This window comes from Salvelinus alpinus, chromosome 24, assembly GCF_045679555.1.
Source record: "Salvelinus alpinus chromosome 24, SLU_Salpinus.1, whole genome shotgun sequence".
Taxonomy (NCBI): Eukaryota; Metazoa; Chordata; class Actinopteri; order Salmoniformes; family Salmonidae; genus Salvelinus; species Salvelinus alpinus.
The window spans coordinates 27,881,330-27,900,752 of NC_092109.1; the positions used below are offsets into that span (position 1 = coordinate 27,881,330).

The 19,423-nt window shown below is 40.7% G+C and overlaps 1 protein-coding gene across 2 annotated transcripts in view; it reads right to left on the reverse strand.

The window, feature by feature from the left end:
• Positions 1-5,029: 5,029 nt before the first annotated feature.
• The window catches only part of LOC139552476 (gamma-aminobutyric acid receptor subunit beta-4-like), a 60,694-nt gene continuing 46,300 nt past the window's right edge, over positions 5,030-19,423 (reverse strand). The window contains exons 6-10 of one of the 2 annotated variants that reach the window (XM_071364250.1): positions 15,278-15,415; positions 13,875-14,027; positions 13,215-13,471; positions 12,522-12,611; positions 5,030-12,172 (exon numbers count right to left, since the gene is read on the reverse strand). In XM_071364250.1, the coding sequence (XP_071220351.1) occupies positions 11,819-12,172; positions 12,522-12,611; positions 13,215-13,471; positions 13,875-14,027; positions 15,278-15,415 (992 nt within the window). In that variant the 3' untranslated portion in view covers positions 5,030-11,818. The remainder of the gene's footprint in view (positions 12,173-12,521; positions 12,612-13,214; positions 13,472-13,874; positions 14,028-15,277; positions 15,416-19,423) is intronic. The other variant, XM_071364251.1, reaches the window with a different exon arrangement.

Consider the following 19,423-nt stretch of genomic DNA (forward strand, 5'->3'; position numbering starts at 1 on the left):
CATGCTACTATGTTACAGTTACCATGTTACCATGTTACCATGTTACAGTTACCATGTTACCATGTTACTGTGTTACAGTTACCATGTTACCATGTTACCATGTTACCATGTTACTGTGTTACAGTTATCATGTTTCCATGTTACTATGTTACAGTTACCATGTTACCATGTTACTATGTTACAGTTACCATGCTACAGTTACCATGTTACCATTTTACTATGTTACAGTTACCATGTTACTATGTTACTATGTTACCATGTTACAGTTCTGCTGGGTTGTATGAAAATGGATTTTGACCATCGTGAATGAAACCTTATCAAACAGCATGACTAAACACACACAGTAGGTACGCTGAACGAAAAGAAAACAAAAAGGTTAATCATTGACATCTCAAGGGCCTTACTGGTGTGTCCCTGCTAGCTCCTCCTCTAGTCTATGCAAACTGAAACTCAGGAGTATGCATACACGTTGCTTTGCACTGAATGTGCCATACAGTATGATTACCTGCAAAGGCATGGAGAGAGTGAGGAACGAAGAGAATGTTGTTGTTGTTGTTTAATGTTCTTGTTGGAGGTCACTTTTTAATGCCCAACAAAGACTGGATCCCTGTTATAATTACAAGAACTGTTTGTCACCAATAAAATCAAAGAACTCAGAGCTGCATCCTTCAAAAATGTTTTGCCCCATCTGTGTTCTGACTTCTCTGTTCTTATCATCGTTCTTTGTCTTTTCAGACCATGGTCAGGAATCCAATGGAATCTGAGAGAATCCCAAATTCTCAAATGCAAGGAATTTGCATACTCTGAGTTGGTACTCACAATTTCCCCACAGAGGTTGCAGGGCCTTACCAGCTAGAGACTGCAGGCCCCTCTCAGCTAGAAACTTCTGGGGCCTCCCAGCCAGAGAATACTGGGCCCAGTTACCATGTTACCTGCAGAGCCCTCCCATCCCGTCCAGGGAATCAATAACCTCTCCTATGCATTCGTGCCTGGGTATAAGGTGATTGACAGGTCATCAATCAAAAGACGCCACGATGAGTATGATAATGAAGAGGAAACATTCCAAAGACAACAGCCTCACATGAAAAACTCCTCACAGATACTTAGTTTAGCCACACAAATATGACAGAGCTTCATGTAAATAACATACCAAATAAGGTATAGCAGATCAAACTAGCTATGTGTTTCAGTCACCGAATCCTGAAGAGAGCCCGTGGCTTTGCCCAATCAGTGATGGAAGCGGAGAAAGACTGTGGTAATATTTACTACTTGGTAACCAGTCTGAGTGGTTACAGCGGCAGTCCTACTGTCATGCCGAGCCTGGCTGTGAAGATGTCCTTACCAGTGGTACCAGCCAATGTGGATCCAGAGGAAGACCCCTGCACGCTGGTCCTACACCCCAAGAAACGCTGGGAGAGGCCCTGTTTGGCTGATGCAGCATATTTAACTAGTTTAATAAAGCTATCTATTAAAACTCTGCTTGTGACCTCTCCTCTCTCTCTCTGTCCATTAATCACGCCATAAAAAGAGGCCCTTAACTCTTTCAGGAGTCGTGACGTGGTCTTAAATTCCAACGTGGCCTCTGTTCATATTTGAAACTGCTCTCTTGCACTCATTGATTTTTATGATCCCAATCAACTAAGTGTCAATGTTTAGTGATATGATAAACTATGCTGGCTCCCTGAAACGCAGAGAGCAGAAGGGCCTGACTCTTACTGTGCTTTGATGAGAATAGTAGCCTGGAGGACACAGTGTGCAGGTCTGCCCGTAATTACTTATAATCATCTCATATTAGATTTGATTAGGTAACAAAGACGTTGATTTTGGCTGCTGTTGTTGTTCATCCAGAGCGGCTGGTAAGAGATTTGATTTAGCGGCGGTGTAGTTAGATAATCTGCCAGCAGAGAGCAGTGTTAGCTGCTGGATGATGAGTGAGAGGGAAGGCCATTTGGGAGATGGAGGTGCGGGGAGCTTGAAGCAAGCGATGACAACAGAGACAAGAGCGCCTCTCTGTCCTCAACATGGCTCACTCCTTGCCCCTCCTCCCATCTTCCCAGCAGCCTGGGGAAAACAGGCCAGACATTTAGCATGACTTCACACTGTTCCCACAGCCACTGAAAATACCATCGACACAAAATAGAGACGAGACACATTGCAAATTCACATTTGTGACAACACACAACTACACACAACCATGTACAAACTCTCACTAGATTGTTAAAAATAAACCTTCAGGACCCCCCCCCCCCCCCCTCCCCCCCTACTGAAAGCCAAATGCCACTGAAACATCGTCCTGCATTGCTGTCATCTGCAGGGTGCAATACTGTTCTACTGGGATTGTTGTAGTTATTTAGTTTGAAGCAAGATAAAATAAGAGGAACATAAACAGAGACAGAGTCAGCCTTTCTAGTCTTTTTCCCATCTCTGCTATTCCAAGTGTATTTGTAGAGGTCTCTTTGTATATGCTGAATAAATAAGGAAGGGAGCATGAGAAAAGGAGAGAGATATAGAGAAATAGAGAGAGAGGAAGAGAGAGAGAGAGCTAGGGAAATGGGAAGAGAAACACATAGATCCAACAGTGCAGCGATGGTCACATTGTATTGGATAAAAGAGCTGTGTCTTAATATTTTATTAGACATATTCAGTCTCCACTCCCCCTCATTTCTCTACTCTCTCTGCTCAACCCCAACACAGGAACTCCAAAGGCAAAACATTTCAAAATGGATGGACATCCCTGAGTGAAGTGACCTCTCCCTCTGAGAGACAAGATACACCACGGCCAAAATCAGAACACTGATTCTCCAAAGGAAAAAGCAACAAGGACATGTATTCATAAAGTCACAAGTTAGAAAATAGGTTTTTACTGAGAACATTTTGATCTCTAATTTTATACGAAGGTTATTTGAAAGACCATAGTTACCAACGTGTGTTATCAATAATTGGGAGTTGGGGATACGACTGTAGATATGAAGTCGTAATTTTCGCTCCCACTACTATAGCACATTCCAGAGAAGCATGATGAGTCCTTTGGAAGTCTTGAATATTTCTGGCCTCTAACAAGATATGTCATTCCCTGGAGCAGTTTTCCAAGTCTATTTTTAAGTCAACTCAAAAGGATAGCAAAGATCTGTCTCCATGAGACATTTGAATAGATGATGCTCGGTGGCTTTTTCAAGCAAATTGTGAGGACTACTTGCCTTGTGCTTTGTGCTTTACAACAATGCAGGTGTGCTTTACATCAGGGGTAGACTGGGACCAAAACTCGGCCCTGGCATTTCTAACACACCGGACCATTTTTTTTGTTGAGGCCTCGACACCTCAATACTCCTCAAAGCCCACATCATCAGACAGATTATTATAATTTTGCGGGGAAGAAAACAACGTTTGACAGGCCCACTGGGCTAAAAACAGACCAGCCCATTTGGCATTTGTCCGAAATGCCAGATGGCCAGTCCGCCCCAGCTTTACATTTTAAGCAAACAGCTCCATTCATCACATATGATCGCATGATAGTGTCAGGCCAATGATGACCACAGTTTTTAATCCATTGTCATGATATCATCATCATGTATACAACTAACACTGAGTATACCAAACATTAGGAACACCTTCCTAATATTGAGTTGCATTCGTCGGGGCATGGAGTCTATAAGGTGTTGAAAGCATTCCACAGGGATGCTGGCCCATGTCAATTCCAATGCTACCAACAGTAGTGTCAAGTTGGCTGGATGTCCTTTGGGTGGTGGACCATTCTTTATACACATGAGAAACTGTTGAGCGTGAAAAACCCAGCAGCGTTGCACTTCTTGACACAAACCGGTGCGTCTGGCACCTACTACCATAACCCATTCAAAGGCACTTACATTTTGTTGTCTTGCCCATTCACCCTCTGAATGGCACACATACACAACCCATGTCACAATTGTCTCAAGGCTTAAAAATCCTTCTTTAACCCGTCTCCTCCCCTTCATCTACACTGATTGAAGTGGATTTGACAAGTGACATCAACAAGGGATCATAGCTTTTCACCTGGATTCACCTGGTCAGTCTGTGTCATGGAAAGAACTGGTGTTCTTAATGTTTTGTATGCTCTGTGTATGTGTGTCCACCAATGGTAGAACAAGAGTTTTTTACATATACTTTTGTAAAAATAGGATATTACCACTCGACCACAGACCGTGCAGGGTTATGGTTAGCTTTGGTTATGACACAATAGATCAAAATACATCACTGCAGTAGAAAGTGTAAGCCATGAAGCTAAAGCATCCTCTGCTTTCTGACCCTTTTCTGCTTTTTCCCCCTCAGTGGAGCAGTCATCAATTTCTGGCCCATGTTAATGCACCCTTTCAATATTTGATGTTTTTATATGGAGTGCTGACAATAGAACATGGAAATGGAGGGCACATTTTGTCGATCTAGTTCAATGGCTCTGCATCCATATTCTTAACAGAGCAATGCACTCCAATCCTCTGAGTGCTTCTCCTCTACTGGGGCCATTTTCAAAGTTTAGAGGCTCTGTGTGTTTGTGAATGAGAATCTTTGACTCATGTAAGTATCAATGTGCTAGCTTCACAAGACCAGATAGATGACACTGGCCACATGCTCTTTGTCCTCAACAATCTCTCCAAATATCTTCACCACTCCAGATACACCAATACAGGGAACAGGACTTTGCTGCTGTTTAATTATTTGTAACTTTTATTTTATATTATTTATTTTTTATATTTTTCTTCTTAACTTCTTAAAGCATTGTTGGTTAAGGACATGTAAGTAAGCATTTCACTGTAAGGTCTACTATACCTGTTGTATTCGGCGCATGTGACAAATAAAACTTGATTTGGAAAATGAACCAGAGAACACAAAATGATCTTAAGGATCGTAGACAACAGTTAGTGCTAGGTGTCAACCTTAAAAAAGTCTCCACCTCTCTTCACACAGAGTTTGATGTTTGGCCAACATTGGGTATGAGGGTTAAGCAGTGCTATGGCTTGAGTTGAATAAGGGGCAAACATTACACTTCTCAGCAGGAGTCACTTTGTGTCTTTATTCAGGAAATAGGCCATGAATGGAGGTATCCTCTCATTATTTGTGTCGGTTGTAATCTAATTAAAATCTGGCACAAGAAGTCTCTCTTGTCTTTTCTTTTACTTGTACTCAAGTCTGTCTTCATATCCCAACAGCCCTTATGTGAAAGCAACACACCAACAAATAGGTGAAACCTCCCACGACAGCTTGGAATTGCAACGGTAAAGAACTTACTACATAGATTTTTTTTCAACTGAGTATTTTGTTTACCTTTTGGGGACTAACACAATAAAATAAATTCATCAAAATGTAAATTCAACAATAGATATTAGTCCTCAAAGGGCAAACGAAAAGACATTGTCATTCTTTAGTGTATAAGCCTTTATTAGTCAAAAGTCAGTTGTTTGAATGATAACCCTTTTTATACCACATACTTTAACACCTTGTATTTGTAAAAAAAAACACATTTCGCTCAAACACCTAAAAAAGCTGATTGACACTATAACATTAATTGGCATAGACAAAAAAAGGAAATACGACTTCATATTATAGAAATGTTGATAGAAAACTCATACCCCAAATGAAATAAAACACCTCATTAGATAACTGACCAAAATAAAGCGCTCAATGAGAACAAAACAATTACAGTACAAAAACTAAATGCATTTTACTTCCAGGGCAGGTTGCAAGTAGAAATACATTTCCTTTTTATGAGAAAACCACAACTACAGTAATAATAACAATCCATAACAAAATGCAACAAAATACAGCCAATTACAAAAAAAGATATATAAAAAATAACAATAATAATACTGATTAAAATCTTTAAAATAGATCAGGGTCGTTGGCCTTTAAATTTGTTTAGCCAATTTTTACAGAATTTTTTCTCTAGCTTTTTGTTTTGCAAGTATGTTTTCACTGGTAAAATCTCCTTGAAAGAGGGAGTTATACTGATGTATAATTGGGACTCAGCACAACCTCCTGCAAGTATCATCATAATCAGCAGCAGACCAGAACCCCCCAGTCCAGAGGCAACTCATTTAAGAGAAACGGCTGGGAATACACACTCAGCATGCAATCCCATGGCTTCAATTCAGATGCTACTGGTGAGCTTCCTTTACATCCTTTGTAGCTGGAGGGTGATTGATGTTAGTGCTAAAGCTAAACTTGATAAAACTACAGTTTGTACTTGGTGTATCGATTCCAAATTGTATGTGCTACACATTAAGTAAAAAGGATAGATAGGTACATATTATTCATGTTAACCATGAATCATATAATGTACATTCTATTTTTTCGTTTTTCTCCAGTTTTATTGAATGTATAGTTTGCTTTACAGTGTTTTGTCAAGCTGGCTGTAAAACAAGTGCAACTAGAGCATGTAAACACTGGGTCCTTCCTTTCCTGGCTGTGAGAATGAAACTGATGAATAGTGTGGAATAGAAAAATATGAAAATAAACCTTTCCAAACTTAGGTCATGCAAAACAAAACCTTTATATTCTCTTCTTAAAATGTAATTTTTTTAGGTTTTGTTTGCAGAAATATGCCAATGCTATAGAAGCTGTCCATGCCATTAGCAGTGAAGCTAGCTGCTATTATGAACTTCCCTGTTTTTTTTTCATGCATTAAGAAATATTAAGCGAAAGATAACATATTTACAGTACAATTCACGTGTAATTACACATATACACAAGAGGCAAGAAAATTCCCATTGGAATGAGTTCAACAGTTTCTTTTTACCTCCACTACTCCTTGTACATTAATGTGTCAACAAAATAGATGTGGCATAACCAAAATAAATCATCACATGAAAAATGTGTTTCCTCACAGCTGTCAAAAAACATGAACGTGGTTTACATTTCCATATATAGTAGGTGTGAGTTCAATGTAATGAGGATATTTACTGCAAGCATGCAAGGGTTTCCATACGGACCAATCATTAGTTCTTTTTTGTAAAATTAAGGAAGTTATGTTTTACTGTATGTTACAGGAAAGAATATCTGTCATTATGTGTGAAAAAAAAGAAATGCATGAGCTATCTAGTGCATTTAAGTGAAATTCAGATCAAATGGATTATTTGGATTATTTCCAATCAAAAGGGCAAAATCTTCTACTTTTACTTGATATGTTCACTATGCTGTTTAAATGCAAATGCTAAGCTAGTACATCTTCCCCTAAATTGTTTGTTGAGTTGGATAGCTTTATGTATTTTCTTTTTGTTTTTCAAAGCTTTGTATAGTATGCTTTTGTAAGACTTGTTTGGCACTTTAAATAATTGTATTCATTGTATTGCCATTGAACATTTTCACAAAATGTTTTGGTGAACTCCATCTTGAGGCAATGTAGGCCAGGTTGATTTGTTATTTTGCTCAAGACTTACTTGGCCAATTGGGGGTGGGGAGGTTTATCTACACTGAACAAAAATATAAATGTAACAAATAAAGTGTTTGTCCCATGTTTCATGAGCTGAAATAACACATTTCATGAACTGAAATAAAAAATTCCAGAAATGTTTCATACGTACAAAAAATGTATTTCTCTCAAATGTTGTGCACAAATTTGTTTACATCCCTTTTAGTGAGCATTTCTTTTTTGCCAAGATAATCCATCCACCTGACAGGTGTAGCATATCAAGATGCTGATTTAACAGCATGATCATTACACAGGTGCACCTTGTGCTGGGGACAATAAAAGGACACTCTAAAATGTGCAGTTTTGTTACACAACACAATGCCACAGATGTCTCAAGTTTTGAGGGAGCATGCATTTGGCATGCTGCCTGCAGGAATGTCCACCAGAGCTGTTGGCAGATAATTTAATGTTCATTTCTCTACTATAAGCCGCCTCCAACGTTGTTTTAGAGAATTTGGCAGTAGGTCCAGCTGGCCTCACAAATGCAGACCACGTGTATGGCGTTGTTCGGGCGAGCGGTTTGCTGATGTTAACATTGTGAACAGAGTGCCCCATAGTGGTGGTGGGGTTATAGTATGGCCAGGCATAAGCTATGGACAATGAACACAATTGCATTTTATAGATGGCAATTTGAATGCACAGAGTTAACGTGACGAGATCCTTTTTTAAGGTATCTGTGACTAACAGATGTATATCTGTATTTCCAGGAGATAGATTAGGGCCTAATGCATTTATTTCAATTGACTGATTTCCTTATATGAATGTAACTCAGTAAAATCTTAGAAATTGTTGCATGTTGGGTTTATATTTGTGTCCAGTATAACATGACGTTTGATATTCAGTGGGCTCCATCTATCCAGCCCTTAACACACCATAGGTGGGAAAAATGTGTAGTGCTCGTATTGACCACTGAGAGATGAAAATCAATAGAGCTCAACATTTTATCTACAGGCTGTGGACAATAACAAAATAACAAAAACCGCAAGATGGTGCCAGATCTAGATGCTTTCTGTCTAAGATCTGTTTGGACATCTGAGGCTACTCTGACGATATGATCAGATCATTCGATGTCTCCAATGAGAAATTAAGGACAAAGTGAACAATATCTTACAGTAAATGCAACATGGCACTGGGTTCATTCTGAATTCTGAAGGCTAAAGCCCATATAATGCCATCTTAACCATGACACAATCCATGTTAAAACCATTCATGGGAATCCTAATTACACTATCAAACCTACATCCTTATATGTGACACCACAGGGGTCGTTTGCCAAAAGGAGATGTATGGTTACAACAACAGTTATGTCATGTTTATGAAGTGTTATGTAGACTAATCTGACATAGATCAATAGGGTGCAGAAGCTCCTTCAAATCTGACGCCAGGTTCCTGAGTAACGGCGAGTGACGTCATACTTCGGCCCCCTAAAGATTAGTATCATCCACTGATTCTGCTTCAGATTAAACAGAAACTCCCCTTTTTAACCTTTAGTCCCTGTACTGCTTCATTTTCTGCTGAAGTATAACCTGGCACTGCAGGTGAGATTTAGTGCAAACTCTGGTTTCTTTCTCTCAAATGTGTTGCAGAGGCTAATCGTCATCGGTGGCACAACTACCACTGTGACAGGTAGAATATTGGAGTGGCATCCAACCATATAGATCCTATTAAAGTTTTATAATTCCTAATTCTATGCATCCAACTTACTGGGGTGAAAAATTTCAATATCCAAGATCCAAGATCTCGTCTCTGCTCCATACTACAGATATAGGATCTTAATTTGATCACTTTGTTGCAGGAGAACTTTCCTGCAGTGCTTGTAGTGTATTTGAGGTTTAAAAAGGCTCCTGAAGTTTGTAATTTCCATTTAGAAATTTCAGACTTGATTTTCCCTTCTGAAAAATGTATCAACTCCTACAAAAATGTCCATGAATTATAATCCACATTATAATTCACATTTCCTGTTGCTGCAGGATTATTTTCCTGCTGTAGCAAACAGACTCAAATGAAGATCCTACATCTGTACGCTCTCTCTCTTTTTCTGTATTTTCTGCATCTCTCTCTCTCTCTCGGCCACATGGTGCATCCTGTCCTGTGCTAGCCTTCCATGGGGCTTGGCGCTCCCAATTAGAGGTCCGTATCCTGCCTGTCTGGTGCCAGCCCGGCCAGGGGATGGAGACGTTGGAGAGAGAAGCTCTTGGAACTTAGGGGAGCCCATCAGTGAGCTCTGAGGAGATTAGTCACTGCAATGTGCAAGGCAGTAACTGTGATGCTCTCAACATTTTCTCCTCTCCTATCCTCTGGAATGTCCAAAGGACCCCCCATCTCTTTTTTTTGGCTACCTCTGTATCTGATCTGTGACTTTGCTTCCCTCGGTCATCCAGTGCCATTTGATTATCATGCAAACCCAGTAGGTTCTGATTTAACAATGCTCTAGATGTTTCAGTCATAACCACGTTTACAATACAACTTTAATGTCCATAGTTACAGCCAACAACGGAAATGTGTCTTCTGCTCTCTCATTTATATCTTGGAGGAATCTTAAAGGAATTTGTCATTCCCTAGCATGAATATCAAATGCACTGCACCTCATTGCATTGTTGAATCAAAGCGATACTAGTTTGAACATGGAGATAGTCTGTAAATGCCTGTTTTAATGTATGAATGCATTTGCTCTCCTCTTCACTCTAGACAGAACCAAATAACGAAAAAAAAGGTATTGTTTTTCTCCTGTAAAGGTACAGTTTGGATCAACATGGCATCAACCCTGCAGTGGACATATCATTGGTTAGTAGATCTGAGCCAATGGAAATTAGTGACTTTAAGAGCAAAATCAAAAAAGAAAATGGGGATTATAGGCCTTTTTGGTTGTCTCTTTAGTTCATGGCTATTTATCACACATCTTGTCTTGCCTCTAGAAACTTAAACCCCTTTCTTCAGATTCTAATGATGTTTCTGATCTTCTGGGTTTGATCCTCCGTGACATTTGAAGGGTGGGTGGGTCTGCAGTGTTTTCAGAGGTACTGAGTGTGAGAGGTTGAGTTTTTTTCTAATCCCGCCCCTCTGCTACAACCCTTAAATAAATAGAGTAAATTTGAATTTAAGACAGGCATGTTTCATAGGAACTATAATATCAGTACCCAACATTCTAAGGGTGAATTATTATTATTTTTTACAGTGAGAGAATAGTACAACAACAGGTCACACAATGCGATGAAATGTTGATTTCAATATCAAACAAATAAACAATGGCAATATCTCTTTTTAATGCACAATATTTGTTCTCTCACATCTTTATAGTGGAATAACTTTAAATAATTCACTATAGTTGTCCTTCCTTCCTCACAGAACACAAAGCTGGATATGAGGCAATGAATACTGTATCTACAGAGGAATCAAGCACAGGAAGTTAAAGAAAGAGTACAATTATATTTGCCAACTATGTCCTTGAGGATACTGGATGACAAAATTTACTGTATATGTCTATTTCTCAAACAAAATGAGTAATTCATACCTGTGACTATTTTTATAATAATGCACTAACTCTAGAACAAGTGACACTCTCCCAAAAACACAATATTTCCAAGTAAAATTTTTTTTTACAATAATCATCATCTTTGTAACCATAATGAAAACACCCCAAAGAACTGCTCTAAAAACAAACATGAGAAGAGAAATGAAGATAAGTTTGCACTGACTCTGGACAGGAACACAGTGATCTAACATCCCATCCTGATGGGCCCCAATGTAGACCAGCATTGTACCAGAGCTGATGTCCCATAAAGAGAACAATGTCACTCGAAAAAATCCAAGGAACGACACATAATCCAAACAAGGTTGCTGTACAGAGTAGAACTGGTGAATTCCTGCATGTTATCCATGGGAGATGGGGGTTAAAGCTGGATATAAGGGACTCTGCCGATGCCTGAACACACAATCCACCTCTGATTTGATGAGCTGCAGTAGAGGACGCTGATTACAGAGTATCAATAAAAAGCCAATGAGACTCTGAGACATCTCTTCTCTCAAGAGCTTTCGCTTTCTTTTTAGCAAAAATATCATGCAGTCTTTAGTTCCAAAATCCCCCAAAGGGATTTGATGGTTGTTAGTTAGTTAGTTTGTTTGTTTGTTTCAGGAGAAATTTCAAAGGCTTGAAATGTTTCTCTCGCAATTATTCTTAAACATTCAAGTCATTCTAATGCTTTATACAGGAGAAACGTCCTTCAGATTTACACACACACACGTGTATATAGAAATATAATATATAGAAATATGCATATACATATGTATCAACTTGTACATGTGTATACATATTTTCAACTGTATCAAAGCCAATTTAATGTGCTCTCAAAATATGGCCCATGATTCCTAGTGGGATGCACATCAATTCACATAGTACAACCAGTAGATTAGGTTGAAAAATCCAAACATGATGGGGAAAAGGACCCGGGACCATTTGTCAATGGTGCTGACATCTGCCAGATTAGGGATTTTCAGCTTGAGCTTGGAGGAGCGCCGTCGTAGCCGACAGTTGGCCCTGCTGCGCATGGCGCTGCGGTCCAGTGAGTGGTGGCTGAAGCCATCGCGGGGAGCCATGGGCTTCCTGAACTGGACCCCGGAGCTGTCGAATGACATCACTGAATTCCGGGAGTCACTGACACTACTTCCCACATCTGACGGCATCACCTCATTATTCATCTCCAATGTGGTGAGCAGGATGTTCCCATAAGCGTCCACCTTGGAGGACAGAGGGGAGAAAAAATGTCAAGGAGAAGCAGAACACGGTGACATTACCCCAAACTGCCCTAATAATAATCTACACCCACCCATTTCATTTTCATTTCCAATTTTCAAGCTAAAGCAAATGTAATGATGATGTGGAAGGAAATGTAATCTTTTCATGCCTCTTTAAAGAATTCTGAATTTATGCACTTTTCCCATTTTCTCCCTTATAGCTGATGCCTTACGGTGCTTTTTCACTGAGAGTAAATTGACACAAATTAATTGCCATCACTCTATCAACCATTTTATCAGACCTCTATTAGACTGCAGTCCCACAGCTCATATGATTTCTAAATGCATGTACCCCAACTTTTCTTTGCTCCTCGAGGTACAGATTTCTTCTCTGTGTATATGACCTGAGGGTGTTGGTTTGAAACGGCGTGGCGATGGAGTCCTTGCAATGAAAAACAATTATTCAACATTAAACGCCTATAAAACACTGACAATTAAGCACATCTTAAAAATACAGAATGCATAAACATAAGGTTAACAAGAACAACTTTGCATAAGCATGGCATGTCATATTTCAGACACAGAGACAAGGGGCTTCATTCAGTCGGGCCGTTTTAGCATTTCCCTCTGAATACTAATGTTTCTGCCTGCATACCCATTCAAATTTGTCAAAAGTGGGTGAATGTTGGTGAAGATGCAACTCCCAGGACAGCACAGACTGAATCAAATCAACAGCCAAAACAAAGACAACAACCTGAGAGGAGAATGGGAATGTAGTTAAATGAACAGCTACAGTATATCTCAATGCCAAAAAAACTATGTTCATTAAAATCAAAGAGTCAGTGCTGGAGAAAAAGCAATGGAGGATGGCTGTTGTATATGTATCTGGTGGAGTAGCATCTTCAGGTTTGTGAAAGTATGTCTTACGTCAAACCAACATAAAGGAATGCGTATTTTGCAGTCTTGTGATGTCTGTGCTCGGGATTGTTTTACGCTAGGATTCTGATTCTGATGCAGAGAGAAAAAGGAAGCTGAAGATGCAAACCTGTTCCCTCAGGCGCTTCTCTTCGTATCGCGGGCGCTCGTTGTTGGTTTTGTTCAGCCGCTCGTGGATTTTCTTCTGTTGCTGGGGGCCCCGGCCAAAGAACACGTAGTTTACGAAGGCATATTCGAGCAGGGCCAGGAACACAAACACAAAACAGCCCATGAGGTAGACGTCGATGGCTTTCACGTACGGGATCTTTGGGAGGGTCTCCCTAAGGTGGGTGTTAATGGTTGTCATGGTGAGCACCGTTGTAACACCTGGAAATTGCAAACACAAACATAAATAGATTATTATTAGATATAGATTAGTAGTCATCACCATTAAAGTAAAATATTTGGTCCAAAGTGCAAGGTAATGATTTTGAGTGGGAAGTTTGTGCGCCTCTAAACGTTGTTTGACAAGTTGCTCCTGCTGGGTAGATTTATAGCTTTCTGTTTTCAATGGAAAGTGCAAACTATGAGTGGTAGTAATGGCTCCTTTTTGTAAGTGGGAGATGGTCACTAATCTGTTTATGGCGATTCAAAATTGTGCTTTGCGTAGCATTTTGTAAGGCAACATGTTAGAGCAAACTTGTGAGAAAAGTTGAAGACAACCTTGCCCACTGTGTTCACTGAGAATAAATTGTGTTGCTGAAACACTGCCGTGGAGATGGAGTCTTACCCAGGGCCACCCGAGCTGCAGAGGCATCGTAGTTGATCCAGAAGGAGACCCAGGAGAGGATGGTGATCAGGATGGAGGGCATGTATGTCTGCAGGATGAAGTAGCCTATGTTCCTTTTAATCCTGAAACTCAACGATAGCCTGGGATAGGAACCTTTCACAGAGAACAAGAGAGAAGGAGAGAGGATGGAGTGATGGAGGGATTGAGAGGGGCAGAGGAAACACATCAGTGCAGAAAAGGAAGAACCGCTGGCACAATTTATGAGTTCCTAAGTCTGCACTTTGACAATGCGCGGGGTAGTCATTTCTCCATTCGTTCAGACTGAGCACTTCATTTCCCCAAAGCAATGGATTCCTTTCCAGGGACAAGTTCGATTCCAATTAAACATGGCAGAAAGTCGCAAGCACAGCAGATTTTTCTGCAAGCCCCCCATCTCAGCAGGCAGCTCCAGCATCCCTCTGAGAATTGTCATGGAGAGCTGCTGTGTTTTTCTCTGTTTAGCACTTTCTCTGTCCTCTAAATATCACCAAAAGGGGATTTAAAAAGGCCCGTAATTGGAGAGCACGTCTTCTCACTACTTAAGTGAGGAGGAGGAACCCACATGAGACTGTGATGTAGCTGGTGGGGTGAACCTATGGCGCTTAACATTAATGCATGTTGCAGAGAAAAATGTCAGCTCGTTATGATGAGACATTAATTGGTTGCATTGAATGTATTGATTATTCAAACAAGCTCAACAACAAGATGTTAATGAGAAAGATAGATTCCCCTGTGGCTTTGACTTTCCCCTACTTCAGCTAGAGAGAAATGTTTACCGCTATGAATGCATAACTAATTCCCTCAAGGGAGTTTGTATGACCACTTTATCAAAATGAGAGAAAGGGCCTAAGATAGTCATGATGGTTTTAATTTAAAAGGCAATCGACTGTGTGCTACACACAATGAAAAATGACCCTTTCATCTCCCTGGTCTGGTAAATCTTTTAATGAATCAATATCCGGGCATACATATTTTATTCCTTTCTGCTATACCTCGTGAATATAAATAAACAAGTGCACACACAAGGGCAAGACTACTTAAAGACTAGACTACTAAATGAACTCAAGTTAACTGTCACATGGAGATTACTTTAAATATTCTGCAGGAAACGTTCTCTGAACTGTTAAGCAGCTAGTTGGAAGTGCTACCCATTGGAATAACATTAATAACACAAAACAGTGAGTGGAACTGGACTGACAGTTTAACTAATCCTACAAGCAAGCCTACATTCTATCATTGTTAAGTTGAAAAATAACTAACATGTACATACAGGACCATCAAAATGTATTTCTGCATATTTCTTAGAATGTATTCTTATGGCATTACTACCCCTTCAGCACAGATATGAGGTGTGGAGGCCTTACCTGTGGTAAACCTGACCTCCCTGGACACCAGGCGAAGTGCTACGATGGAGAACTGAGGAAGCTCCAGCTTATCCACCCCCGTCACCGCAGTGTCACCTCCGTGCCAGTAGAAAACAATGTCATCTGTGGTGTACCCATCTGTCTCAGGTTACAGAGAATGGGTGGAGGGGATTTGAGGAGAATGAACAGGTTCAGTACTGGTAGAATATCTCACCTTTGACATTAGGGAAGCAGAATGGACCAAAGCAGAGGAGAATAGGCCTTCAGTCCCTTGGTACTGTATATAACATGGTCACCCACTTAGCTAAACTGTATGACAACAAATCAAATCAACATTTATTTGTCACATGTGCCGAATAGAACAGGTATAGACTTTACTTTGAAATGCTTACTTATGAGCCCGTTCCCAACAATGCAGAGTTGAAAAGCAAGAATAATTTGCTAAAAAATGAAATAGTAACACAATAAAATAACAAACACAGGGCTACATACAAGGAGTACCGGTACCGAGTCAATGTGCAGGGTTACAAGGTAGTTGAGGTAATTGAGATAATATGCACATGTAGGTAGGGGTAAAAGTGACTAGGTAATCAGGATAGATAATAAACAGAGTAGCAGCAGCGTATGTGAACAGTGTGAAAGAGTGGGAAAGTGTGTCTATGTGTGAGTGTGTTTGTCTGTGGCGTCAATGTGCATGTGTGTGTGTGTTTTGTGTGAGCATATGTAGTGTATGTGTGTGTGTGTGTGTGTGTGTGAGTATGTGTGTGTTGGAGTGTTAGTGTAATATGTTGTGAGTGTGTGGGTAGTCCTGTGATTGTGCATAGAGCTGGTGCAAGAGAGTCAGTGCAAATAAAAAGGGGGTCAATGCAAATAGTCAGGGTAGCCATTTGATTAACTGTTCAGCAGTCTCCGTTTCCTATAATCCACGATCAGCTCTTTTGTCTTGCTGACGTTGAGGTAGAGGTTGTTGTCCTGGCACCACACTCCTAGGTCTCTGACTTCCTCCCTGTAGGCGGTATTATTGTCGTTGGTGATCAGGCCTACACACCGTCGTGTCGTCGGCAAATTTAACAATGGTGATGTATTCGTTTGCGGCTCTCATCAGTGGGCAGCTCGCGGCTGGGTTTCCCTAATCCGTGATAGTTTGCAAGCCCTGCCACATCCAATGAGTGTCAGAGCTGGTGTAGTAGGATTCGATCTTAGTCATGTATTGATGCTTTTCCTGTTTGATGGTTTGTCAGAGGCCGTAGCGGGATTTCTTATAATCGTCCGGATTAGTGTCCCACTCCTTGAAAGCGGCAGCTCTTTAGCACAGTGCGGATGTTGCCTGTAATCCATGGCTTCTGGTTGGGATGTGTATGTACGGTCACTGTGGGGACGACGTCGTCGAAGCACTTGTTAATGTGGTAAACTCCTCAATACCATCGGATGAATCACAGAACATATTCCAGTTTGTGCAAGCAAAACAATCCTGTAGCTAGGCATTCGCTTTATCGGTCCACTTTCGTATTGAGTAAGTCACTGGTACTTCCTGTTTGAGTTTTTCATTAGCCCATAGAAACACACTGAATAACAGATGAATCCATTGAAAAACAGACAGTAAAACATTTAATCAAAAGGAAGTATGTTTTGAAGTGTGTGTCCTATTTCTGAGAGATATAAAAAAACTCAGATTTTTATGTTTTATTTTTTTACTGTGGAATTACCTGTAGAATTTTGACGTGAAAATATCCTATTCACTTCCATTCATTTTTTGGCCCAGTAACGGATTACCTCCATCGTGTCCATGAGAGTCCCATCTTTCCATAGTGGTCATTTTAATTTCAAGACCGTTTGGACGCTACACATGTGTAACGGATTTCCTCTTCGTCTGAGGAGGAGTACCAAGGATCGGACCAATGTGCAGCGTGGTAAGTGTCCATAATTAGATTTTTAATAAAATCAAATGAACACAGAACAAAATAACAAAAACACGAACAAACAACCGAAACAGTCCCGTATGGTGCAAACACTGAAATGGAAAATAACCACCCACAACACACAATGGAAAACAGGCTACCTAAATATGGCTCCCAATCAGAGACAACGATAAACAGCTGCCTCTGATTGGGAACCACACCAGGCCAAACACATAGAAAACAAACAACCTAGAAAAAAGAACATAGACTGCCCACCCCAACGCACGCCCTGACCAACCTAACACAAAGACATAAAAAAGAAACTAAGGTCAGAACGTGACAAGATGTTACCATGAGAAGACTGATTTTTGAGATGTCTCCTGGTATGACAAACACCGTTGTAGCTCTTCCACCTTCCACCGGAGATGTGGAAGGCTGACATTTGTGGATGTGGTTGATTGAGACACAGCCCATGCAAAACAGATACCTCTAGCTTAAAGAGACAGACTTTGACGTGGGTTTATTTGATTTATTATGCCTCGAACGGAGCATGGGGGGGGGGGGGCCTGAAGAGTCCACCAGTGTCTCCAGGGCTCCATCACAATGCCAGTGGAATCAAAGTGAGAAGTATGAGATAGATTTACAGTGCCTTCGGAAGTATTCAGACCCCTTGACTTATTCCACATTTTGTTATGTTACAGCGTTATTCTTAAATTTGCTTAAATCGTTTTCCCCCCTCATCAATCTACACACAATACTCCGTAATGGCAAAGCAGCAAAATAGGTTTTTAGAAATGTTTGCACATTTATTACCAATAAAAAAGGTAAATACCACATTTAAATAAGAATTCAGATCCTTTACTCAGTACTTTGTTCAAGCACCTTAGGCAGCGATTACAGCATCGAGTCTTCTTGAGTATGACGCTATAAGCTTTGCATACCTGTATTTGGGGAGTTTCTCCCATTTTTCTCTGCACATCGTGTCAAGCTCTGTCAGGTTGGATTGGGAGTGTTGCTGCACAGCTATTCTCAGGTATCTCCAGAGATGTTCGATCGGGTTCAAGTTAGGCCACTCAAGGACATTCAGAGACTTGTCCTGAAGCCACTCCTGCATTGTCTTGGCTGTGCGCTTAGGGTCGTTGTTCTGTTGGAAGGTGAACCTTCGTCCCAGTCTGAGGGCCTGAGCACTCTGGAGCAGGTTTTCATCAAAGATCTCTCTGTGCTTTGCTCCTTTCATCTTTGCCTCGATCCTGACTAGTCTCCCAGTCCCTGCCACTGAGAAACATCCCCACAGCATGATGCTGCCACCACCATGCTTCACCATAGGGATGGTGCCAGGTTTCCTCCAGACGTGATGCTTGGCATTCAGAGAATCTTGTTTCTCATGGTCTGAGAGTCTTTAGGTGCCTTTTGACAAACTCCAAGTGGGCTGTCATGTGCCTTTTACTGAGGAGTGGCTTCCGTCTGGCCACTCTACAATAACGGTCTGATTGGTGGAGAGCTGCAGAGATGGTTGTCCTTCTGAAAGTTTCTCCCATCTTCACAGAGGAACTCTAGAGCTCTATCAGAGTGACCATCGGATTTTTGGTCACCTCCCTGACCAAGGCCATTCTCCCCCGATTGCTCGGGCGGCCAGCTCTAGGAAGCTCTAGGAAGCTTGGGGACCTTCAATCTTGGGGACCTTCAATGCTGCAGACATTTTTTGGTACCATTCCCCAGATCTGTGCCTCGACACAATCCTGTCTCTGAGCTCTACGGACAATTCCTTCAACCTCATGGCTTGGTTTTTGCTCTGACATGCACTGTCAAATGTGGTACTTTCCAAATCATGTCCAATCAATTGAATGTACCACATATTTAGAAGCATACTGAAAATCATATCAACATGGCATGTATTGTGGACCCTTTACCACAGTGAAGTAGGCTATAAACAGCTGTACCGTTATCCTGAATTTTAATTGTATGCCCTCATAATTTGCGTTGATGAAATTTGGAAACCCAAGCTACAGGCTTCTGTACAATTTGTATCATGTTTAATATCAGCCACTATCGGGAGTCACCGTAAGTAATACCCACATACATTTATAACTGTCACTTTTGTGATAGTTTCCTTCAATTTGTTGCCTACATTTTGTATCATTCCATTCCGTTTACCTTTCTTTCCTCTGGCATGTCTGTGTCGTTGTTCCTGAGGGTCGCTAGCATTAGTGGATCATATTAGGTGTATTCTAGTGAGTTTGTTGACAAA